This window comes from Pan troglodytes, chromosome 1, assembly GCF_028858775.2.
Source record: "Pan troglodytes isolate AG18354 chromosome 1, NHGRI_mPanTro3-v2.0_pri, whole genome shotgun sequence".
NCBI lineage: Eukaryota > Metazoa > Chordata > Mammalia > Primates > Hominidae > Pan > Pan troglodytes.
Window position 1 is genome coordinate 191,678,518 of NC_072398.2, and position 26,216 is coordinate 191,704,733.

The following is a 26,216-nucleotide window of genomic DNA, read 5'->3' on the forward strand; positions in this document are numbered from 1 at the left end:
GAACTCCTGACCTCAGGTGATCTGCCTGCCTCAGCCTCCCAAAGTGCTAAGACTACAGGCATGAGCCATGGTGCCCGGCCAGCAGTACACTCTTTCATGTTCTGACAGATTGAAAAAAGAAAAAAGAGGTCATAATATTTTACAGCTCCTCCCATCAAGAGGTGGAGTCTATTTCTCCTCACCTTGAAGCTAGGCACAGCCACATGTCTGGCTTTAACCAAAGGCACATTAATAAATGTGACAGAAGCAGAAAAAAAGGACTTGTGCTCTAGGACTCACTCTCTCTTGCTGCTTATGAAACACAGCCACTTTGTGAAGAAAGCTGCTGGATGCTAGAGACACATGGGTTGGTGCTCCAGCACCTAGCCAACTCTCAGACATGAGCAATGCCATTTGGGACCAACCAGCCCCCAGCCTGTCTGCAGCCATGAGTAAGACAGGCAAGATAAGATGAACCACTTAGCTGAGCCCTGCCCAAACTGCTCACCTACTGAATCATGAGCTATCTAAATGACTATTGTTTTAAGCAACTAAATTTTAAGGTGGTGGTTTATACAACAAAAGCACACTAACACAGATGTGTTTGTAACCTCACCTTTAACATACATATGTACACACACACACAAACACAGAAATCCATCACACCTGAAAATAAGCAGTATTCTCTTTCACATGCTGCTCAACACACAGGCACAGCTGCTTCATCCACTGCAACTGGGACTGGACAGCAGCACTGTAAGCCTGCAATAAACAAGCACACAGACAGAAGGGCTTGAGTTTAACAGACTCAATATATATGCGCAATACTATTTTCCAAGTACAACTCTGCTAATGATAGAGAAGCCAACAGAAAAGATGTGGAGATACTTGACTGGCATCTGCTCAATGCTTCCCACGAGTAAGAGGTGTTCCTTTAATCCAAAATGGTTTTGTTAGAGGGGGTTACATAGAAAAGGTCTCTTCCACACTCAGTTGTAAGTAAATGATCTAGGCAGCAAAACCCAGGCATAAATAAATTCCTCTGGAATTCTTCCACTGTTTCTCTTCTTTTGGCAAAGGCACCACACCAACAAGAGTCAAGTCAGGATCTGTCTGGATAGTTATTTGAAGAAATATGGTCCAAGTCACTTTTCCTCCGAAAGCTGTGAGCCAATATCCTTTCTATTGTTTCTCTTAGTAGTTTCCTTAGACTAACAAAAATGTTTGCAGGCTTTTGAGGGACATAGGAACAGTCAGGAATGAAAAGAGAGAAGACCCAAGACAAATGTTCCCTGACACTTCCTCCAAGTCTTTCAGTGGAACAAAGTCTCTAATTTGAATACTTTTATAACAACAACCTCTCAGCATTTGACCTTCACACATTCTCAAGTCACACACCTCCACTGTCTGCTTGGCTGGGTGGTTCTCAAGTGAAAGTAGTTCTGCTGTATCTTGTAGAGAACGAAACACATCCTGTTTCTCCTCCAGTTCCATTGTCAACTCCTGAAAATGGAATTCAATTTTACAGCATAAGCACTCTTGGCAGTGGGGAGCGGATAGCATAAATAAAAGCTGTGTTCCCTATTTTAAAGGAATCTACAATATAGAATTGGTGGCAAAATGAGATGTATAAACAGTGCATGCCAGAGGATTGCAGAGAAGGGCACAAACACTGGAATTATTGGAAAATGATTCACAAAGGACATGGGACCTGACCCAGATGTGAGTAAAATGGGGGAACACAGAATAAGCATTGGACCAGAGACAAGAGATAACTTGGCTGGAGTGGACAGTTCCTGCACATCAGTACCCACACCAGTACATGACACACCAGGACATGGGTATCAATGACTGGTTGGCTTTGCTTAGACTATTCAGCCTACAATGTCCTCCACTGACTCTAAATTCTATTAACTGCAGGACTCAATTTAAATAGCTCTTCTGTGAAGCTGGATACTGATCCTTACTATGCTTTCAGAGCACTTTCTTTATATCTCTGTTATAGCCTAATTTCAGTTCTCACACAGCCTGTTTATTGTATTATAGTATCCATTCTTCCTTCTTTAATTCAGTAGAATCATATGCCATTCTCCAATCAGAAGAAGCCTATATTTTTTAAGAACCCTAAATCAATAGAATTAAACTGTCTAAAGTGCATGTTAAAAACAAAAACAAGAAACTCCCTATTTGCGTAGTTTACAAAATCTTTAAAAATCTTCTGAGTGTGAAAACACTAAAAGTAGCAAAAACTAATCCTAACTTGTCTACATCTTTCATCGAAAAGAATAAAAAGCAGTGTCCTATTGTCCAATGTTAAATTTCCCTTCCCATTTTTACAAACGAAGAGATTGAAACAAAAAAGTTAATAAATGAATTAAGGAGAATTCAGAAATTTGTGGAAAGTCCAGAGTATATCCCAGTTGAACAATACTATACTAAATGCTTTGTCTAGATTAGCTTATTAAATCTTAATCTTTTATGCAACCGTTGGGGAATACGTGCTATTAGGGGAGGGGGTAGCTTTGAAGTGGTGCTATTATCTCATTTTATGGAGGTCCAGAGAGATTAAATGACTTCCCAAGGTTATAGAGCTAGTTAGTAGAAGAATAAGAATTTGAACTTAGGCACTCCAAAGCCTATAATCTTAACCACAATGCTGTATTGCTTCTGAAATGACTCAATTTACAGGTTGCTGCTCTATTCACCCAAGACACTGCCTTTCTAAATGCATTCTAGATAAATTAACTCTAGGGTTCTACTGTCCCTCTCTCCATTTACACTTCTCACATGCATGGATGCATTGAGTAGGGCCCCTATTTCTATCTAGCAGAGTGCAACTCCAGCCACCCAAGCTTTCAGCAGACTAGGCCCTGTCTCCTTCTGCTGCTGTTAAATAAGTATGACAGGCCTGCTGCTGTGCTAGACTCACAGAGAAGTAATTTCTCTTGGCTGAGATATTGGAATTGTTGTCACTCCAGTCATATGCTAGTTCCTCCTCCTCCTTCTCATTCAACCAGATCAACTCAGCTGTAGCTCTGGAAACAAATTTATGCAGGCTCTGAAGGTGCCTCATCCGGAAGCTAGAAGTTTCCTAGACAAAGCAAGGATTATAAGATTAGACTGGCAGCCTTTGTATCTGTAGAAGATAGCACATTTGACATCAAAGGAGAGAATAACTCAGGAAATTAATTTGCTCTTAATCTCTGGATTTTTCCCCATGGATTCAAGTTTTGTACAAGTTTGATATAAGACTCCCAGAACTCTTCTCAATCCTAAGTAGAAAACAGAATTCATAAGGCCTTTGTGGTGCTCCCTGGATAAAGAATGGTCCTGGGCTGTCCTACTCTGGACAATCTTGATAAACAGGGATGAAAAACAACAGATCAGAGGGAAAGTCCCCTCTCTACAAATCTCAAACTTTTAGTTTTGGTGTCTCAAAGCACATATAGCCACACGTTTGTTGAAGCACAATACCTAGGATAGGTTCTATTTATTTAAAACGTTCAAGAACAGTAGTTTCTGACCCATTTAGAAAATTGGGAAAATGTTATAATACATATGAATAAGTGCATAGTAAATGATATAACCTAATAAGCAGAAAACCAAAACAGGGCCAAACCAGGAGATTTCTGAATTAGGGAAGAGAGCTGATTGGGGGGAACCAGACTCTATGAGCAGAATGTAAGAGAATCGGCAGAAACTCACCTTCAATTTACAATACTGTGTCTCCAGCTTTCCAAGAGTTTCAGCATAGCTGGTATGGAAATTCTGGGACATCTTTCCCTGATTAAAAAAGAATGAAATAAAAATACATTAGAGAAAGAGTAAGTAAACTATGTGTTATGGTTGCAACTATGCAAATATTATGTCTAGATAGAGATATGGATTGGTTGCTCTAAGATAACAGAAGCTTAGACAACAAATTTCTGAGTCATATTTTATAACTTGGAGCAGCACTAAGTGGGCAACAGTTGAGCAGGGTAATTACAAACAACAGACCTCACTATCCTGTGTTTCCAGCAATTCTGGTAGGCTTCTAAGCAAAACCAATGCCTGATTCCCACTCAATTGCTTTTTTGAAGGGAAGAGTTGAAATATAAACTGGGAAGATAGAACAGTGACTGAAGGAGAGAGGAAACTATGTAAATAGTTTCTCTAAACCAGCGCTCAACTGCAGGCAGATGGGGAAGTAAAAAGTGCCTGAATTGTCCTTTGCCCACTTTTTGATGGGGTTGTTTGTTTTTTTCTTGTAAATTTGTTTGAGTTCACTGTAGATTCTGGATATTAGCCCTTTGTCAGATGAGTAGGTTGCGAAAATTTTCTCCCATGTTGTAGGTTGCCTATTCACTCTGATGGTAGTTTCTTTTGCTGTGCAGAAGCTCTTTAGTTTAATTAGATCCCATTTGTCAATTTTGGCTTTTGTTGCCATTGCTTTTGGTGTTTTGGACATGAAGTCCTTGCCCACGCCTATGTCCTGAATGGTAATGCCTAGGTTTTCTTCTAGGGTTTTTATGGTTTTAGGTCTAACGTTTAAATCTTTAATCCATCTTGAATTGATTTTTGTATAAGGTGTAAGGAAGGGATCCAGTTTCAGCTTTCTACATATGGCTAGCCAGTTTTGCCAGCACCATTTACAGGCACTTCTCAAAAGAAGACATTTATGCAGCCAAAAAACACATGAAAAAATGCTCATCATCACTGGCCATCAGAGAAATGCAAATCAAAACCACTATGAGATATCATCTCACACCAGTTAGAATGGCAATCATTCAAAAGTCAGGAAACAACAGGTGCTGGAGAGGATGTGGAGAAATAGGAACACTTTTACACTGTTGGTGGGACTGTAAACTAGTTCAACCATTGTGGAAGTCAGTGTGGCGATTCCTCAGGGATCTAGAACTAGAAATACCATTTGACCCAGCCATCCCATTACTGGGTATATACCCAAATGACTATAAATCATGCTGCTATAAAGACACATGCACACGTATGTTTATTGCGGCATTATTCACAATAGCAAAGACTTGGAACCAACCCAAATGTCCAACAATGATAGACTGGATTAAGAAAATGTGGCACATATACACCATGGAATACTATGCAGCCATAAAAAATGATGAGTTCATATCCTTTGTAGGGACATGGATGAAATTGGAAACCATCATTCTCAGTAAACTATCGCAAGAACAAAAAACCAAACACCGCATATTCTCACTCATAGGTGGGAATTGAACAATGAGATCACATGGACACAGGAAGGGGAATATCATACTCTGGGGACTGTGGTGGGGAGGGGGAAGGGGGGAGGGATAGCATTGGGAGATATACCTAATGCTAGATGACGAGTTAGTGGGTGCAGCGCACCAGCATGGCACATGTATACATATGTAACTAACCTGCACAATGTGCACATGTACCCTAAAACTTAAAGTATAATAAAAAAAAAAAAAAGAAAAAAAATACTAATAGATTTTCCTTTAACCAATAATCTATTCAATAGAATTAATACAAATATATTGAAAATAAACTGAATTTCTTATTAAAAAAAAAAAAAAAAGTGCCTGAATTTATAGAGGCAGAGGGCCTGAGTTTGGATGCTGCATCCACTACTTACTAATTCTGACCTCAGCTTCCAGTATCACTTTTCTTTTTAGTAAAAAGGGGTTAATAAAAATACTTTTCTCACAAGTTTATTTCAAAGATTAACAGATACACTTCATGTGGAAAGGGAATTTGTCATAAACCGCTCTTCATCATCATTATTCTTTTCCAGAGCACCCTCCTCCTTCAATACAGCTTTATTGTGTGTTCTGTCCTTTCATCCGTTCCACCCACGTCCCTCCTGTAATGTGGATTCTGAAGGCTACGCACCTCATACAACCTGGCCTCCTTGACACTTGAGCCCAGCTCTTCTACACTCGTATGGATGTGCTGCTGCGTTTCTAGCTGCAACTCCACACTAGGCAGGTCATTGCCCCACTCTGCTCGCTCCAGTTTCATCTGAAAAAGAAAAAATATATATATGACATAATTTACTGCTGGCTTGGTAGGAAAATGGTCAGAACCAATGTTAGGACAAGGAAGCAAGGGGTAGAGGACTGAGCAAAAGGACATCCAGGCCATCTCCTTCAATCTACAGCCTCTTACACAAAAATTACGCCATCATCACCGCTAAGAAGCAGGAGAACAGAGCCCACCAATTATACAACAGAGCAGCCTTTTGCTGCTGCATTATTAGTATACATTCCTGGAGTAATCAATCAAAAGGGAAAGGGAACTTCACAGGCTTAAAATGCTTAACTTTACAGTTTAGGCATTTCTCTTTATGGAGTCTTTTCATTTCACAATCATAACTGATATAACAAAGAAGTATCTGAAAATATTTAGCTTCATTTCATGACATCAACTACTGGCCAATGGAAGATAATTTTAAAACAGGTTACTTTGGGATATTTTTGTTTATTGTTACATGGGGAATATATTATGCAGACATAGGAAGAATTTAATATAAAACAAAAGGGTTAGAAAGATAAGGGCAATATCAAATTTGAACCACTATCATTGAACACATGTAAATAGTGCCCCTTGGAAGTGCGGAATACAGTAGCCTTGCTTAAACTTAAGAGTTACGATTGCCGGGCGCAGTGGCTCACGCCTGTAATCCCAGCACTTTGGGGGGCTGAGGCAGGTGGATCACCTGAGGTCAGGAGTTCGAGACCAGCCTGGCCAACATGGTGAAACCCCATCTCTACTAAAAATACAAAAATCAGCCAGGCATGGTGGTGGGCGCCTGTAATCCCAGCTACTTGAGAGGCTGAGGCAGGAGAATTGCTTGGCTTGAACCCAGGAGTCAGAGGTTGCAGTGACTGGAGATCACGCCACTGCACTCCAGCCTGGGTGACAGAGTGAGACTCTGTCTCAAAAAAAAAAAGTTGAGACTGGGCATAATGGCTCACTCCTGTAATCCCAGCACTTTGGGAGGCCAAGGTGGGCGGATCACCTGAGGTCAGGAGTTCAAGACCAGCCTGGCTAACATGGTGAAACCCCATTTCTACTAAAAAAAAAATACAAAAAATTAGCTGGGCGTGGTGGCGCACGCCTGTAATCTCAGCTACTAGGGAGGCTGAGACAGGAGAATCGCTTGAACACGGGAGGCAGAGGTTGCAGTGAGCCGAGATCGTGCCATTGCACTCCAGTTTGGGCAACAAGAGTGAAACTCCATCTCAAAAAAAAAAAAAAAAAAAAGTTACAATCAACAATGAAAAATGAAGAATAAACTCCTCTGTCAATGAGAGAATAAAAAAAAACAAAACAGATTTACCCTATAAAAAATACAAGACATTCTTCACAGAAATAAAAAAAACAATTCTAAAATTTATATGGAACCACAAAAGACCCAAAATAACCAAAGCTATCCTGAGCAAAAAGAACAAAACTGGAGGAATCACATTACCTGACTTCAAATTATACTGCAGAGCTATAGTAACCAAATAGCATAGTACTAGCCTAGAAATGGACACATAGACCAATGGAACAGAATAGAGAACCCAAAAACAAATCCATACACCTACAATGAACTCATTTTCAACAAATGTGCCAAGAACATACACTGGGGTAAGGACAGTCTCTTCAATTAATGGTGCTGGGAAAACTGGATATCTGTATGTAGAAGAATGAAACTTGATCCCTGTCCCTCGTCATCATACACAAAAATCAAATCAAAATGGATAAACACCTTAAACTATGAAACTACTACAAGAAAACACCAGAAATACTTTCCAAGACACTGGTCTAGGAAAAAGTTTCTTGAATAATACCACACCAACATAGGCAACCAAAGCTAAAATGAACAAATGGGATTACACCAAGTTAACAAGCTTCTGCACAGTGAATCAACAAAGGAAAGAGACAGGCCAGGTGTGGTGGCTCACGCCTGTAATCCCAGCACTTTGGGAGGCCGAGGCGGGTGGATCACCTGAGGTCAGGAGTTCGAGACCAGCCTGGCCAACGTGGTGAACCCCATCTCTACTAAAAATACAAAATTAGCTGGGCATGGTGGCGCGTGCCTGTAGTCCCAGCTACTTGGGAGGCTGAGGCATGAGAATTGCTTAGAATCCAAAGGTTGCAGTGAGCCGAGATCGCGCCATTGCACTCCAGCCTGGGAGACAGAACAAGACTCTGTCTCAAAAAAAAAAAAAAAAAAAAAAAAAAAAAGGACAACCCACAGAATGGGAGAAAATGTTTGCAAACTACTTATCTGACAAGGGATTAATAACTGGAATATATAAGGAGCTCAAACAACTCTACTGGAAAAAAATCTAATAATCTAATTAAAAATGAGTAAAAGATTTGAATAGATATTTCTCAAAAGAAGACATACAAATGGCAAACAAGCACATGAAAAGGTGCTCAACATCACTAATTATCAGAGAAATGCAACTCAAAACTACAATGTGATATCATCTCACCCCAGTTAAAATGGCTTTTATCCAAAAGACAGGCAATATACAAATGCTGGTGAGGATATGGAGAAAACGGAAGCCTCGTATGCTGTTGGTGGGAATGTAAATTAGTACAACCACTATGGAGAACAGTTTGGAGGTTCCTCAAATCACTAACAATAGAGCTACTGTATGATCCAGCAATCCCACTGCTGGGTATATACTCAAAAGAAAGGAAATCAGTGTATCAAAGAGATCTGCATTCCCACGTTTGTTGCACCACTATTCACAATAGCCAGAATTTGGAAGCAACCTAAGCGTCCATCACAGATGAATGGAGAAAGAAAATGTGGTACTTAAACACAATGGAGTACTATTCAACCATAAAAAAGAATGAGAACCTGTCATTTGCAACAATATGGATGGAACTAGAGGTTATTATGTTAAGTGAAATATGCTAGGCACAGAAAGACAAACAATGCATGTTCTCACTTAGCTGTGGGATGTATAAATCAAAACAGGCTTGGAAGAGTATTACGGGATCAGAGGGAGGTGGGGATGATTCATGGGTACAAAAAAATAGTTAAAGAATGAATAATACCTAGCATCTGATAGAACAACAGGATGACTATAGTCAAAATAATTTAGTTGTACATTTTTTTGTTTAATGTTTTATTTTTGAGACGGGGTATTGCTCTGTTGCCCAGGCTGGAGCACAGTGGTGCGATCTTGGCTCACTTGCAACCTCTGCCTCCCAAGCTCAAGTGATCCTCCCACCTCAGCCTCCCAAGTAGCTGGGACCACAGGTGCGCGCCATCATTCCCGGTTAGTTTTCCATAGAGATGGGATTTCGCATGTTGCCCAGACTGGTCTTGAACTCCTGGACTCACACAATCCGCCCACCTCAGCCTCCCAAAGTGCTAGGATTACAGGTGTGAGCTACCACGCCCAGCCTGTACTTTTTTTTTTTTTTAGATGGAGCCTCACTCTGTCTCCCAGGCTGGAGTGCAGTGGCACAATCTCGGCTCACTGCAAGCTTCACTTCCCTGGTTCACGCCATTCTCCTGCCTCAGCCTCCCAAGCCCCAGCCTCAGCTGGGACTACAGGCGCCCACCACCACACCTGGCTAGTTTTTTGTATTTTTAGTAGAGACGGGGTTTCACCATGTTAGCCAGGATGGTCTCGATCTCCTGACCTTGTGATCCGCCCGCCTAGGCCTCCCAAAGTGCTGGGAATACAGGCGTGAGCCACTGCGCCCGGCACCCAGCCTATACATTTTTAAATAACTAAAAGAGTATAACTGGATTGTCTGTAACACAAAGGATAAATTTCCTGAGATGACGGATACCTCATTTTCCATGATGTGATTATTATGCATTACATGCCTGTATCAAAATATCTCATGTATCGTATAAATATATGTACCTTCTATGTACCCACAAAAAATTTTTTTAATTAAAAAAAAAGATAACAGATGTATAGACATTGCAATTTTCACCAAGCTCTCACTCAGAGTACAGTTAGCTGAGGGAAAAGATTCCAAAGGGTTTCAAATGAGAAAACTGTATGCTATTCAGTACGGGACTGTGAGAATTTGTGCCAACCTCATCCATGCAAGATTTAAGGAGAAGGGGGCTTGGGTCTCAGGCAGCATCAATAATTAAGAAAGTCAAGCCAGGTATGGTGGCATATACCTATTGTCCCAGCTACTCAAGAGACTGAGGCAGGAGGATCACTTCAGCCCAGGAGTTCCAGTCCAGCCTGGGCAACACAGCAAGACCCCATCACTCAAATAAAAGAATAATAATAATTAAGGGAATCTGCACAGGGAACACAAAGCAATTTGGTCCTCTTAGATAAGCTTCCAGATCCAGTAAACATCAGTGTAATGCATAAGCTTTTGGATATGCACCCACCTGCATCTCTTCTACCCAAGACAGTAGTTCATACACAAATCGGAGATTGCCTTCATCTTCAGAGGAGCTGATAGCCACAAGTTCAGCCCGAGTCATAGGCTTTCGGAACCAGGAGGTAGAAGAAGAATGGGTTGCCTTGGTTAAGGGTTCTGCTTTCAGATGAGTGGTGGTTAAAGTACAGGGTGGAACCAATTCAAGTGAAGTGAAATGACCCTTCCGGTACAGGTTTGTACACTCTAGACGCAAGGTGACCAGCTCATCCTGAAGACGCATGACCCTGAAATGGAAGAAGAGAAAAAAGGAAAGGATTTAAATCTATAGTATAGTTTTTAAAAATAAAATCTTCCTTATCCATTTGACAAAGATATGATAAAAATAAAAATGAGCCAGCCTAGCCAACATGGTGAAACCCCATCTCTACTAAAAATACAAAAATTAGCCAGGTGTGGTGGCACATGCCTGTAGTCCCAGCTACTCAGGAGGCTGAGGTAGAAGAATTGCTTGAACTCAGGAGGCAGAGGTTGCAGTGAGCCGAGATCACACCACTGCGTCCCAGCCTGGGTGACAGAGCAAGACCTTGTCTCAAAAATAAAAATAAAAATAAAAATAAAAATGAGATCATAGAAGGAAAAGTGTTTAGAAAGTGTTATATGAATACAAGGTGATATTATGAACATCTTCATCTAGTTCAGAATTGTTTTTAAGACAAATGCCAAATTACAGTGTTAACTGGAGGGAAGCTAACAATACTATTTATATAACTCCCAAATAGTATAATAAACAATGGATTAGGGGTCAAGAGATGTGGGTCCTAGTCTTGGCTCTGTAAAACTAGCCTTGGGAGGCCGAGGTGGGTGGATCACAAGGTCAGGAATTCAAGACCAGCCTGGCCAACATGGTGAAACCCCGTCTCTACTAAAAATACAAAAATTAGCTGGGCATGGTGGTGCACTCTTGTACTCCCAGCTACTCCGGAGGCTGAGGCAGGAGAATTTCTTGGACCCAGGAGGCAGAAGTTGCAGTGAGCCGAGATCGTGTCACTGCACTCCATCCTGGGCTACAGAGCAAGATGCCATCTCAAAAAAAAAAAGGGAAAAAAAAAAACTAGCCACATGACTTTACATAATTTTCATCTTCTGTGGGTCTCAATTTTCTCCCCTATAAAAAGAATGTGATGGATCACCAATGTTTCTAAATCAGAAGTTGTGTTGTGTCCCAACCCTGCAGGTCGTTCTAAAATATATGAGAATGGGCCAGATATAGTGGTTCACACCTATAATCCCAGCACTTTGGGAGGCTGAGGCAGGAGGATCGCTTGAACCCAGGAGATTGAGATCAGCCTGGGCAAAATGGCAAAACCCTGTCTCTACTAAAAATACAAAAATTAGCTGGGCATGGCAGCCTGCACTTATAGGCCTAGCTACTTGGGAGGCTGAGGTGGAAGGATTGCTTGAGCCCAGGAAGTCGAGGCTGCAGTGAGCCATGATTGTGCCACTGCACTCCAGCCTGGGCAACGAAAGTGAGACCCTGTCTTTGATTAATTAAAATAAAGTATGTGGGATGTTACAAAAGGCCACAATGATTGAAGTAATCCTATAGGTACTTAGTGGGATGGAGCTGCAATAAGGGGAAACTGTCCTCTACTGACAAAACATTCCTGCCCAAGATACCTGTAGTATCCCCATTGAGACACTGACCTCAAATATCCAGGTTAAAAGATTAAGTGCCTGACTCTTGCTCTACTCTTGATCCATGAGCCTCAGCAGTAAGCAAGCAAGCCCTCCATTTGAGTCCCTTGTTCCTCACCTAAAAGCCAGCTCTTCTAGCTGGTAGTAATTCTCATCCCGCAGGATCTGGAGATCCACCTGCAGCTGCCTGATGAGACCTTCACACTCCTGAATGTACATAATGACATCTGACTCACATTGTACCGGTTGTCCTGATTCCAGGTGAGCAGCATCCTGAGACAGGAAGAGAGAATAACAGTGGGAAAACTTCCATTGCCCCACTCACTAGCCAAGAAGTCTACTGCAATTCCAAAAAAAAAAAAAAAAAGGGAAATAATACATCTGGATTCCTCGATTGCTAACTTCAACAATTAGAGCAGAGGGTGAGAAGCAGGAAACATGTGACACAGATGTTGGACAAAACAGTCAGAGACTTACAGCCTGCAGTGTATTCTTAGCTAGTGTCAGTTTTTCTTCACAGTTCAAAGCACCATTCTGGATTTTGTTTGCAATCTGTAGCAGCAATTCCAGCCTGAAATAAGATAAAACCATAGTCATGTGCAAGGTTCACAGCAGCTCAATAAATAATGTCAGACCACTCTCAGGATCTGGACCCACCTCTCCACAGCCGGCCGAAGTGATTTCTCTCGTTCCAGCATCTCTATGATGAGCTTTCCCCACTCTTCTTCCACATCATTAGGGTGATAACCTTGAGGCAGTTTAATTCGGCCAAATTCAATCCACACCTGAAACAGATACTCTTTCAGTCCAAAAACACAGCCATGCCCTCTTGTCCCAGTTTTGATTTATTATTTGCACATCACTTCTTGCTTCTTTACCCAGCCATTCAGCAGTTTTTCCTATTGTCTAACATGGAAAAACAATCAAATATGTATCAGGTTCTTCACCCTTGAGGTAAAGAGCAGAAAAGTCACCTCTAGAATGTAGGGACTACCTACTCTAAGTCATTCCATTCCTTTTACACTTTCTATAAATCCTCCTTTCCCCTCAATAACTTTTATTCTGGCAAGGTTAAATTCTCATTTCTACAACTTCAAATTCTCTAGGAATCAAATTCTGAATAGAAGTCTCTCTTCTTTCCACCCTAGGGAAAGATTTAGCTTCCCTCTGAGAAGCAGAAAAATTTGTCCACAAAACTCAAGATTTCTGAATAAATACATGTCATTTTTCAATAAGCCCTTTAAAAAACAGAGATGGCTGACATTGCCCCTTTACCACAACATTTTAAGACCAGCCTGAGAGTGGTGCTATTATTTGTCACCAGGAGAGTACTTCTATTAATGCAGTTTGGGAAGAGAATACAAGGAATCTATAATCAAGAAGCAACAACAGTACAGACCAGCAAACCCCAAGTCTCAGCAAAGGATAAGCTCACTTACCTCTAGTAATTTATATAATTCCTCAATTCTTCCTTTTTCTCTCTCCTTGGCCAGAATTTCTGTTTCTTTGAAGTGTATATATTGGTTATAAAGTGCCTATAAAATTAATATTTGGTGAATAAATGGACACAAACTATAGGACCCAATTTTTCATACCACCTCACCTAGAAGCCAGCAGTGATAAGCTTGGAGACTTACTCCCTAGAAAGATTTTACCAAAAAAATTTAAGTCCTTGACTTTACCTTTAGTTCAACAGGGTTTTGGGGAAAAGTTTTATCTGACATCAGTATTGTATGCTGTTTGATCCAGGGAATGAGGGAGTCCACTCGGCTTTGGTATTCTTGCCACCTGGAGTCCACTTCCTATTGCCAGAAGGTAAACATCACACACCTGATTAGCAATATCCAAAACAAGCACAAGAGAAAGTAGCTCAGGCCACTCCAAACTATATAAAATCCATTTCCTTTAATTGCCTAGATGCTGCTCAGTTTAATGCTCACAGTACCAGCTTCAAAGCTCCTCAAGGGCTCTCAGGATGGGGTTCAATTTCCTGACACTAAGAAAGGCTACAAACCAAGCTACTAAAAATATTCTGAAAAGAGCCATGATCTACCTAATCAAGCTGATACATAAGTGACTGATAAAACACTTCCTCATCTTGAATTACAGCTGGGGATGAAAGGGACATTCTTTGCTGGCATTTAGCACCAAATAGTCTATGCTAATTGTTACAAAATTAGCAATATCTAGACTCATTTCCAGGGCCAAGGATAATGTCCATGTATGATAAAGATACTGGATATATAGTTTGATACCATGAGTATACCATAAGTGCTTAAGAAAGTGTCTAACCAATGCATTTCACCCAAATGAATCAAAGTCAGAAGGCCTTCTAGGAAAATGTTCTTTTACCGTAGCACTGATCCCTTCTCCACCCTCAGGGACTTTAGGGAAGGCATCATAAATCGAAGACACATAAGTGATTACAGACTTTTCATCTGGAGATGGCACATCCACATCTGAGAGAGAATGGACAAGAAATTTCTTAGTCAGAACAAAGGAACTTGCCAGAAGAAGGAATACTGAATACATGTTCCTTACTCAAGTTCAGTAAACTCCCTCTCACCTTCTGCATCCAGCAGGCGAGTGACCCCCAGTCTTTCTGCCACTTCAAAAGCCTGTTCCAGATTCTCTCGGTTACTTTGGATTTGCACCCTCTCCATGTCTACTAGATCGGGTCTGTAAAAGTCCAGCAAGGCACATGAAAGGCCACCATCTACACATCACACATGAGTTCACACAAAGAAAACCTCCTAAAAGTTCCCAGAGCTGAAAAACACTAAGTGAGTTAGAGAAAAAGCAGGAGGTTTAGAAGAGTACAAATTCCATTTTTAAGTATACACCAGGGGCCCAGTGCTCCCTAATGCTAAACTTAAACATACAGTTTAGGTTTGTTGAATGTCATGGGAAAAATATCATTGGTTAGAACTGAAAATTGGGGCATGTTTATGACCACTAAGAACTCAACAATTTTTATTTTTGTCATTCAGAATTCCTATCTTCCTCACCTCACTTCAGCCACCTGCTGTCCCTAAACCACTCTAAGCAAGCCCTCACTCCAGGCCCTTTGCATTTGTATTTCTTCCGACTGGAACACTCTGACCCCAGAAGCCTGGATGACTCACTCCCTCATGGCTCTGCTTTAACACGCTCACCAAAGAGGCCATCTCTGACCACCCTGTCCAAAGTACCACAAACCTCTGCCACTTTCTAATCCTGCCATTGCATTTACCACTGCTTGATGGCATACATTTATTACCTATTCTCCCTACTGAAAGATAGTTCCATGAGAGCAAGAACTTTCGCTGTTTTCTTCACTGCTACTTGTACCCAGTTCCTAGAAAAGTGGTTAAATAAATGTTTCTTTTTCAAATGAACAAATGAATCAAAGCTTTGATTTTTGATTGAGGAGATGGAAACAGTATTATAACTAATTACAAACAAGAGATGAGAAAAAGCCCTGCAGGAGCACAGAAATTCCACTGTTCTTACCGGTATCGGTGAATGAGTGCATTGAACATCTTCCCATCACTCCAGCAGGAGGAAAAGTTGGTGCATTTGATTCCTGTGTAACCAGCTGTCACCTTCTGGGTCCACAGGAGTAGTTTCTCCTTGGCTGACATATCCCCTGATTCTCCACTAATGTAGATGTCAGAGATCTGCCAAAAGATGGGACACAGAATAATTCATTATAAATAAGACAAAGTCTTTTAGCCTTCTCTTCTCCATACATTATGGCTCTTAGTAAAACGAAGGTCCAAGGCTGGATGCACTTTAGAGGACTATTCCAACATATATTCCCCCTCTTGCTAGTCAAAGAAATGCAAATTAAAACCATGAGAGGTAATTTTTCACCTATCAAACTAGTAAATGTTTGTTTTTAATGATATTATTCACGATTGGAGAGAAGATCTAAAACTGGGTATCATCATACACCGCCACTAGTGAGAGTATAAAATGGCATAACTTCTCTGGATGTCAGTTTTGAATCAAGTCTTAAAACATACATACAACTTGATAGGAAGTCATCAGAAATATAAACAAATAATTTCATGCATGAATATTTATCAAAGCATAATAAACATGACTTAGCAAAAAGTTATAAAAAGCTTAAATTCTAATGAGGGGTTGACTGGTTATAAATCATAGCACAATTACAGCAGAATAGAATTCTTTGTAGCACCTAAAAAGTTATGCTTTAGAAAATTTCACACCAGGTGCGGTGGCTCATGCCTGTAGTCCCAGTTACTCATGAGGCTGAGGTGGGAGGATCACTTGAAGCTGAGAGATCAAGACTGCAGTGAAGTATGATCATGCCACAACACTGCAGCCTGGGTGACAGAGTGAGACTCCATCTCAAAAAAGTAAATAAAAAAGTTTTACAAAGAAAATTTTAATGACATACGACAATGATTACCAAATTTAAGAAAAAGAATATAAACAAAATAATATAGTAATCTTGATTATTTTGTATAAAAGACATACAAAATATACATTTAAGTATACAGTCATATATATGTACAAGGCATACACATGCACCTATGTATGCAATACAGGTGCAAATACTGTATGTATGTGAGAAATACAGCAAACTAATAATCATGGTTACCTCTATGGAGTAACATTACAGGGGATTTTTATATTTTCCAAATATTCTACATCCTGTACATTTTTATAATAAGAAAAAAGCTATTTTAAGAAATCTCCAAAATACAGCACCAGACCTATTTTAGAGAGATCATAATGCAGGTGAGGAAAAAGTGCATGTCTCGTGTGTGCAAAGTGGGACTAATACCACCTTTTCAGGGTTGCTGTGATAATCAGCGAGATTACACATTAAAGCACCTAACCCAAACTCAGGGTTATGCTCAACAAATAAGGGTTCCTTTATCTCTTCCTTATTTGAAGGCTGGTCTTCCTTCGATTCTTACTTGTCTAACTCCCACAGCACTGACAGTCTGTATCATCATCTAATTAAATGTTATTTTGGGCTGTGTGCAGTGGCTCACGTCTGTAATCCCAGCTCTTTGGGAGGCTGAGGCAGGCAGATCACCTGAGGTCAGGAGTTTGAGACCAGCCTGGCCGACATGGTGAAACCCCATCTCTACTAAAAATATAAAAATTAACCAGGCATGGTGGCACGCACCTGTAGTCCTAGCTACTTGGGAGGCTGAGGCACGAGAATCGCTTGAACCCAGAAGGTGGAGGTTGTGGTGAGCTGAAATTGTGCCGCTGCACCCTAGCCTGGGCGACAGAGTGAGACTCTGTCTCAAAAACATAAAAATAAATAAATAAATAAATGTTATTTTGCATTATGGACTATTATTTCATATATTTAATCTTATCTCCCCTAGACTGCACGTTTCCTGAGGGGGGGCTGGCACCACATCTTAACAACCAGAGCAATATAAAACTGAACAGCAAACCCTATGTGGGAGAGCTCCTCGCCACTGGACGTGTCAAGCAGAAACTAAGATGCTGTGAACGAAATAACTTCCAAATCTGAGAATCATTGATCATAGTCCTTTGGTGCATTGCCCATTGCACTTAGTGTTGTGCTGGTTGTATGGTGGGACCTTAACATGTTTTAATTAATAATAACTTGGTTTATGAATGAAATAATAAAAATAAAATGAAATAATAAATATAAGCAAATAAAAGTATTTTGGGGGCTGGGCACAGTGGCTCACACCTATAATCCCAACATTTTGGGAGGCCGAGGCAGGTGGATCACCTGAGATCAGGAGTTCGAGACCACTCCCGCCTAGGCGACAGAGCGGGACTCTGTCTCAAAAAAAAAAAGTATTCTGGGATAAAGCCCACCTAGAATCTGTAGACAGGTTACTTAGCTAATTCAAAGCACTGTGTAAAGTAAACAAGTTTATATTTGTCTCCTCTGGAGTGGGACTATGAATGACTTTAGTTTTTCTTCCTACTCTTCTTTTTTTCAGACTTCGAGTAATGACCACACTTTATTTTTATAATAAAAACTATAAAAATAATCCTTGTTAACAAGGAAAAATGTTAAGCCTTTCATTCAGACAGATATGTGTTTGAAAGAAGGCATTTACTAGAAATGTGACCTCAGGCAAACCATGTAAGCCTCCTGGCCCAATTTTCCCCATATTTAAAATAGGATAATAACTTTCTCAAAGGATCATTATAAGGATTAAATAAGATGATATAGATAGTGCCGAGGGCACATGTATTCCCTTCCCATAATAATAAGACAGCATACCCAACACAACTTTTGGTCTGGGTGTTGGGGCAGAGAAAACACCGGCATGTCAATAGAACATCCTGTCTCTTAGTCGTCTCTATCAGGTGCAGTACCATGAAAGTAGTAGCTTCCCTTGTGATCAATACAAGGGAGAAGTCAACAATAAGTCATCTCCAAGTGTCTGAATTTACAAACTCATAATAGATGAGATTAAATATCAGATGATATTTTAAAATTGGAAAAAAAAGGGCCAGGAACTTTAACACTATATTTAGAATAAAAGAAAGCTGCAGGCTACTAAATATTACTAAGATGTCTGAAGAAAGACTGTGAGAATAGAAGAGTATGGGAAGCTTGCATTGAGTATAGAAAAGGGAAGCCAGGAAGTACTGACTCCATGCCTGTGAAGGTGAAACTGTACCCTACCCAGCAGATTCAAGGGACATAGGATCTTATGCCCTTGACAGGTACATTTCTACAGAAGAAATCAGACTATTCTACTTTGATGATGCCAACTAATAAGCCCATCCTACAAATCATTCCTCCACTCACCACCTCTCTGCTCTGACTGCATGTTCACCTGACAACCTTCAGATTATTATTTGCTTCCCATATAGATATTCTAAAGCAACAAAAGCAGTAAGTGGCCAATTCAAATTCTTGAATCACTTGGCAGTTAAAATTTATTTTGTAAATTAATAAATTCACATCGACCAATCTCAAGCAAATGTGATCAGTGTGAGTCAGTTTACTAAAACTATTAATCAACTCCAGATCTACCTGGGGCTGGGGGAGGGGCGGTAGTGGGGAGAGAAGCTATGGAGCTGCAGAGCCAAGGACACAATAATGGATCACGGCTCTTCCTATAAACAGCTTCTTCCTAGTACCAATTCTATTTCAGTTCCCCTTAACATTTCTAGCTACCTATTTCACTGGCTAAATGCAACATTGATATATCCCACTGCCTTCACTGTAGCTGCTTCACGTACATATTAAAGTAAAACATTATTGGGAACAGGAAATAGATTTGTTGATGTAAAACAAGACAGAACTTGAATAAGCAAAACAAAATCTGAGTATTTGGGTTCTTCACCCAAAAATGAAATTCCAGTTAGTTAATTGATATTGTATGTTCATTACAGCCATAATCTTTCTAATAACATCTCTCATCTCTTAGTATTTCTGTATATTGCACTAAAACTACTTCAATGAACAGCTTTACTTCAGATTTTAAACATAGTTGTAATGAGATAGATGTTTGGATCCCTATGGGAAAGAAAAATAAAATACCTGTTTGGATTAGGGCCATTCCCTAGACTGTAAACTGGATGAGAAAAATGGGATTATCATCACAACCATCTCAGTAATTAAATTTGGCTTTCATCAATCTCTTTCTGTATACTCACACATGATATGTGTGCACAGTACTGTGCTCTGGGCTATGCAGAAGCTTTTACCTTAATCTCCCAAATGCAGAAATCCAGCTTTAGTTTCAGAGATCTTTCTCCCTCATCTGGGCTTTTTAAGGAGGAAGCCATTTGGAGAGGGAGAACAGCCTCAACATTATGCCTGAGAATACGCAAATTCCACTTGAATTTCCTTTCAACTCACACTTCCCAAAGCTTGGTTAATTGCTTCTCTGAAGTATTCCCAGAAGCTGAATGTTTTCCTAATAATTCAATAAGTATTGACTGAACAACATCTTAGCACTATGACTGGCACCATGGAGAAGAACAAGAAAAGACACACCACTTACTTATTCTGTTAATATTTTTTGAGCAACCATTATATTCTAGGAGCTGTGCTTAAATTCTTGATATCTCAAAATAAAAAAACACAGCCTCAGGCCTCAAGTTCAAGCAATTTAATCAGGGAGACAATTTACTATACAAAGAGATCAATGTTGTGACAGAGGTAAGCAAGTAATCCAAACTAGCAATGCCAGAGGATTGCTCAGCAACAACAACATCTGTGCTGAGTTTTAATAAGTAGAAGTTGGCCAGGTAAAAAGGCGGAAAACAAAAAAAGAAGACATGCTTGGCCTGCAAGAACTTAGTTGAGACATGCCATAACTAACATATGATTATCCCAAATATTTTCCCAGATAACAACAGATGTGTGAAGGTAAAACAGGAATACAGGAAGGGAAGCTCTGTAGTCCTCCTGAATACCCAAACTTTTAGAAATTTATTTACACATATACACATATTTAAAATTAAGCAGTATATTTAAGCATTTAGTATTAATGTATTTTCCGCCTTTGTAATTTCAAAAAACTGTATTATTCAAACTTCACATGCATCTTTAACATCAATGTTTTTTCCTTCAATAAAGCTATTTTTTTAGTGAATTTTCTAGAAAATACTGTCTACTTTTCTAAGATTTTAAAGTTAATAAACAGCACTTTTCTGAATCTACATTGTCTCTGGGTATTTCATTTCAAACCACAAGAGTCCAGTTGCATAACACTGGATTAGGGTTTTTTTTTTTTTCATTCATTCTGCTGTGTTTATTTGTGATCCCCATAATGTATGTGTATGTTTCATATGCAATGTGAGTGATTCAAAAAAAAATTTTAATGTTAAGGCTTGTATACAATTACTTTCAACACTTCAAATTAGGAGATTATATTCCCAGGAACAATAACTAAAACTTTCTTAGATTTTTCATTCCTCTTTTTTGTTTAATCAATTATGTCAGTTGATCTCTACAAAAAAATGATAGTGATTGAACTAGCAGATGGTGACATAGATTTATTCACCCTTTTTCATGAACTGACTATAAGCTCCCTGGAAGCCTAATAACAAGAAATGCTTTATAAGAAGTAAAATATAAAGAGAATATCTCTTTTCTGAAGGTTAATTTCTGGAGGAAAAAAATCTCATCTTATATCTATGGTAGGTCACATGAAAGAGTTAAACAAATTTATAGCCAAAAAAGACCAATAATTATAGTAATATCCAATACAGAATCTCAGCAGAATGGAAAATTACTGTGGGCTGGAGGATTTCTAGAAGTACCATATAAACTCATCCTTGAAGGGTGTTACAGAACAGGTGAAAGCCAAGGAAGAAAGGAATTCCAGGTAGAAAGTGGATGTAAACAAAGTGAGATAAGGTGAAACAGAAATAGTAGTTAAGGGACTGATCTGTTAAAATGAGAAGGTTTAAATTGGGAACCAATAGAAAAGATAAGATAGATTACAAAGGAACTGGTAATCTATCTTATCTTTATCCCAGCTGAGGAGTTTCGACTTGGTATCTTATCTTATCCCAGCTGAGGAGTTTGGACTTGGTAAGTCTCTCAGTGGATGAGACGAGTTGTTCTGAGCAAGTAAGTACTTGATTATTATGTCCTCAAGTTTCTAGCTGACCTCATCACCCACTAAAGATAAAGCATCAGACCTTGAAAACTTTCAAGAAGCAAATGAGGGCTGGGTGCAGTGGCTCACTCCTGTAATCCCACCACGTTGGGAGGCATAGGCAAGAGGATCACTTGAGCCCAGGAGTTCAAGACGAGCCTGGGAAACACTGTGAGAAATTGTCTCTACAAAAAATTTAAAAATTAGCTGGGTGTGGTGGTACTCCCCTGTAGTCCCAGCTACTTGGCAAGTTGAGGCACGAGGATCGTTTAAGCCCAAGATGTCAAGGTTGCAGTGAGCTATGATTGCACCACTGCTCTCCAGCCGGGTGTCAGAGCAAGATTCTTTCTCAAAAAAAAAAAAAAGAAGAAGAAGAAGAAGCAGATGAAGGCACAATGCAGTGGTTCTACAAATGCCCAGCTAGAGGGATCTAATGGCAGCTATGTTGGTGAGGAACAGAGATAAAGAAAGTGTTTATTACCAATATTAGAGTTAGGTAAAAGGGAGTGCTCCTTTCAGTATTCACATTCAGAGTCCTGGAGGTCTCACTAGGGAATATAATTAGAATGGAAACCCTAGGTAATAGAATATGGGCATTTTTCAACTCTACAAAATATTGTCAAACTACTTCCTAAAGAACAGTAGCAAATTATACTTCCACTTAAGTGCTATGAAGAGGTTTTCCCATCACTCTTCATCCTCGCCTACACTTGGTATTTTCAGAATTTTTACCTTCTGCCAATCTGATGGGTATAAAATGGTATCTTAGCTAGGCATGGTGGTGTGCTTGCAGTCCCAGCTACAAGCTTGAGTCCAGGAGTTTATGGCTACAGTGCGCTATGATGGTACCTGTGAATTGCCACTGCTCTCTAGCCTGGGCAACATAGCTGAGACCTCATCTCTTTAAAAAAAAATTACAGGCGCAGTGGCTCACACCTGTAATTCCAGCACTTTGGGAGGCAGAGGCAGGCGGGTCACGAAGTCAAGAGATCAAGACCATCCTGGCTAACACAGTGAAACCCCGTCTCTACTAAAAATACAAAAACAAAATTAACCGGGCATGGTGGCAGGCGCCTGTAGTCCCAGCTACTCGGGAGGCTGAGGCGGGAGAATGGCGTGAACCTGGGAGATGGAGCTTGCAGCGAGCCGAGATCGCGCCACTGCACTCCAGCCTGGGCTACAGAGCGAGACTCTGTCTCAAAAAAAAAAAAAAAAAGTATCTTATTGTTGTTTGATCTGTATATCCTTATTAGTAAAAAGGAGTCTTCTTATGTATATGAGGCATTTGGATTTCCTTTTTTTGTGAATTGCTTATTCCTGGGCTTTCCCCTATTTTTCTACAAGGGTGTTTGTCTTTTTCTTATTCATTTTCTTGTTCTTTTAAGTAATAATATTAACTAGCATTTATTGTGATTACTTGTATTAATTCATATTATTCTCACAACAACCCTACCAAGTATATGCTATTCTTATCTTCCATTTACAAATAAGGAAATTGTGGCACAGAGAAGTTTAGTAACCTGTTCCAAGTTATACTGCTAGTAAGTTGCAGAATTGGGATTCAAACCTAGCCAATCTGGCTCCATGCTCTTAATCACTTTATCTATAGGATAGTAACCCCTTTTCAGTAGTCATCCATGGAGAATTGGTTCTAGGACCTCCCTCAGATACCAAAATCCGCAGATACTGAAATCCACAAATGCTCAAGTCCCAGATACAAAATGAGGTAGTATTCACATACAACCTATGTACATCCTCCCAGATACTTTAAATAATCTCTAGATTACTTATAATTCCTAATACAATGTAAATGTTAGTAAATAGTTGTTATCTTGTTTAGGGAATAATGAAGTCTGTACATGTTCATTACAGATGCAATGTTTTTCTTCAGAATATTTTCCATCCGTTATGGGTTGAATCCCCAGACGCAGAACCCACAATGCAGAGAGCCAACTGTATATGTATTATATCATAATTTTACCAGTATTATTACATTTTAATTTTTATACAACTTATTTTGCCTAATTTTCCATTTTATTTTTATACAATTTTATTTTTAAATTTCATTTTATTTTTATACAATTTTTTTCTTAATTTTCTATTTGAAATGGAAATTTTCAAATATATACAAAAGGAGACAGAATAGTATCATAAGTCCCTATGTACCTATTACCCAGTTTCAACCATTATCAACTCATAGCTAATCTTGTTTCATCTACATCCCACCCACTTCACCCTTCCCCTATTATGATAAAGTAAATCTCCTGTTTTTCTCTAAAAACATTTCAGTATGTATCTGTAAAAGGCCTTTTTTTAAACATAACCACAACACTATTGTTACACCTAAAAAATAATGATTCTTTAGTAACATTTTTAATTAAGTAAAATTTTTTTAAAAAGAAACAAGGCCGGGCGCGGTGGCTCACGCCTGTAATCCCAGCACTTTGGGAAGACGAGGTGGGCGGATCACGAGGTCAGGAGATCGAGACCATCCTGGCTAACACGGTGAAACCCTGTCTCTATTAAAAATACAAAAAATTAGCCGGGTGTGGTGGCAGGCGCCTGTAGTCCCAGCTACTCTGAGGCAGGAGAATGGCGTGAACCCGGGAGGGAGAGGTTGCAGTGAGCTGAGGTAGGGCCACCGCATTCCAGCCTGGGTGACAGAGCAAGACTCCGTCTCAAAAAAAAAGAAAAAGAAACAAAATCCTTTCTTAAAGCTCTAAACTATAACTTTACCTTCTGCATTCCCCCAACAGTGTCATCTGGTTAATTTTGCTTTCTTCTTTCAGTACAAAGCCAGTATTAGTAAAACAACTCTCCCTATAATTAAAAAGGAAAACTGGGAGAGGGATACTTGTAAACTGAAAAGGCTGAGCCCAGAAGATAATACACCAACCAACCTCTTTCTCATCATTTCTAGGCCCCAGTGTTATCTGACTATTCACCTAAAATTGTAGAGACTCGAAGGGTTGTGGCAAGAACACTGGTATATAGCTGGGCGTGGTGGGGGCGGGCGCCTGTAATCCCAGTTACTCGGGAGGCTAAGGCAGGCGAATAGCTGGAACCCGGGAGGCAGAGGCTGCAGTGAGCCGAGATCGCACCACTGCACTCCAGCCTCGGTGACAGAGCCAGACTCCGTGTCAAAAAAAAAAAAAAAAAAATTGGTATAGAGGTAAATTCTTCATTAAATGGGATTCGCTAACAAGGTGGGCAGGAGCTTGGCAGCAGAAGTCAAGATGGGGAGGAGGAAGGGATTTTCAAAAATGTTCCTTGTTGAAATAAGCCAGGTATTAGTAGTATGGATATTGAAAGCAGCTGGGAATAGGGAGTCCTGAGAGAAGAAATGGGCCAGAGAAGAAGGCCTTTGTCTGACATCAAAGAGCGATTGCTATTAGCCTGTTCCCATCCAGCTCCAAATCCTAGTCTACTTGTCATTCTGAAAACATATTTGTCAGCTGACCCTTGTCATCTTGCTTCTGTGTTAACTATTTCTTGACAAAAGAAGTATGAACTGTACTAGGTGAATAGAAAAGCAGATCATGTATATTCTACTATCTAAACCCTACACTAGCAAGAAGCACAATCAGTTCCCATTTCTCTCCATCCTAAAAAGCAACAAAACCCACGGTGAAGTTTATGTCTATCCATAGCCTGGTCTCACTCTCATCAACAAGCCCTGGACTAATCAACAGAAGAGACAATCTGGCTGGAACTCAAATTATTTTCTGAGGATAGTTACTACTCTGACATATTAAAAACAAAACCACCACCAAAAAAGCAAGCAAAAAACAACTCAATTGGACTGCCAGCTGTCTCCTGTTTAGACAGGAGTTGGTGTGTGAACAGCAGCAGCTGCTCTTCTGACCCTTGCCCTCCCAGCTTTCCCACTTTCAGCAGAGATGCTCTTGCCCTGCCTATTGGTTTCAGTATGCGTTGCCCTCTCTGTTTCTCTGGCTGCTACTGTCCTCAAGCCTGTGAACAGCCTGTTAGGGAGGGGAGCAGCTCCCTGAAGACAGTTCCTTCAGAGACCAGTGAGAGTTGCAGCCTCTTGGCCTTAAGGACTTTCATTCTGAAGGAATGTCACACTTATCTTGATAAGTTACTTCTTATCTGTCATATAGGATGGTGAGTCTGTGGTCCCTGTATCACATGATGGACACAAAACCTGGAAATATGCCAGGTGTCTGAGCTGAGACTCGGTCACTTAGTTTTTCAGCCTTGGCTATACATAAGTAGTATGACTGTGTCTGCAGTGAAAAGGTAGAAGGAATAGATGCAGAGGTTGGCTACCAAGAAAATGCCACACACCAATTTGAATCATACTGAACAACAAAGGAATCATACTGTTGCCAATAATGGTCACACTACAGATCATGGTCCAAAGGTTTCTCCTAACAATCTTTTCTTTAAGACTCCTCACAGACTCATGCAGAACATTCCCTTGCCAGTGTGGAGATCCAGCCCATACAAAGGTGCCATTGCTATCTATGGTCTATTATCTAGGATTGATTTTACTAGGAGTTCCTAAAACTTTATATGCCAAATTTCTGAAAATCTCACACTCAGTTACAAGCATGTGTCCTATAATGTTATGATGACTACACAATTTCA

The 26,216-nt window shown here is 40.0% G+C and overlaps 1 protein-coding gene across 39 annotated transcripts in view; it reads right to left on the bottom strand.

Moving 5' to 3' along the window:
• Positions 1-26,216, bottom strand: part of MACF1 (microtubule actin crosslinking factor 1) — a 378,870-nt gene that overhangs the window by 189,836 nt on the left and 162,818 nt on the right. For 38 of the 39 annotated variants that reach the window (XM_063782390.1, XM_063782385.1, XM_063782389.1 and 35 more), the window contains 14 exons: positions 15,517-15,683; positions 14,591-14,703; positions 14,377-14,483; positions 13,707-13,826; positions 13,464-13,559; positions 12,682-12,809; positions 12,502-12,595; positions 12,143-12,297; positions 10,337-10,613; positions 5,851-5,979; positions 3,685-3,762; positions 2,909-3,070; positions 1,378-1,482; positions 646-741 (listed from right to left, as the gene is read on the bottom strand). In XM_063782390.1, the coding sequence (XP_063638460.1) occupies positions 646-741; positions 1,378-1,482; positions 2,909-3,070; positions 3,685-3,762; positions 5,851-5,979; positions 10,337-10,613; positions 12,143-12,297; positions 12,502-12,595; positions 12,682-12,809; positions 13,464-13,559; positions 13,707-13,826; positions 14,377-14,483; positions 14,591-14,703; positions 15,517-15,683 (1,827 nt within the window). Of the gene's footprint in view, positions 1-645; positions 742-1,377; positions 1,483-2,908; positions 3,071-3,684; positions 3,763-5,850; positions 5,980-10,336; positions 10,614-12,142; positions 12,298-12,501; positions 12,596-12,681; positions 12,810-13,463; positions 13,560-13,706; positions 13,827-14,376; positions 14,484-14,590; positions 14,704-15,516; positions 15,684-26,216 lie in introns of those variants that run through there. The other variant, XM_063782393.1, reaches the window with a different exon arrangement.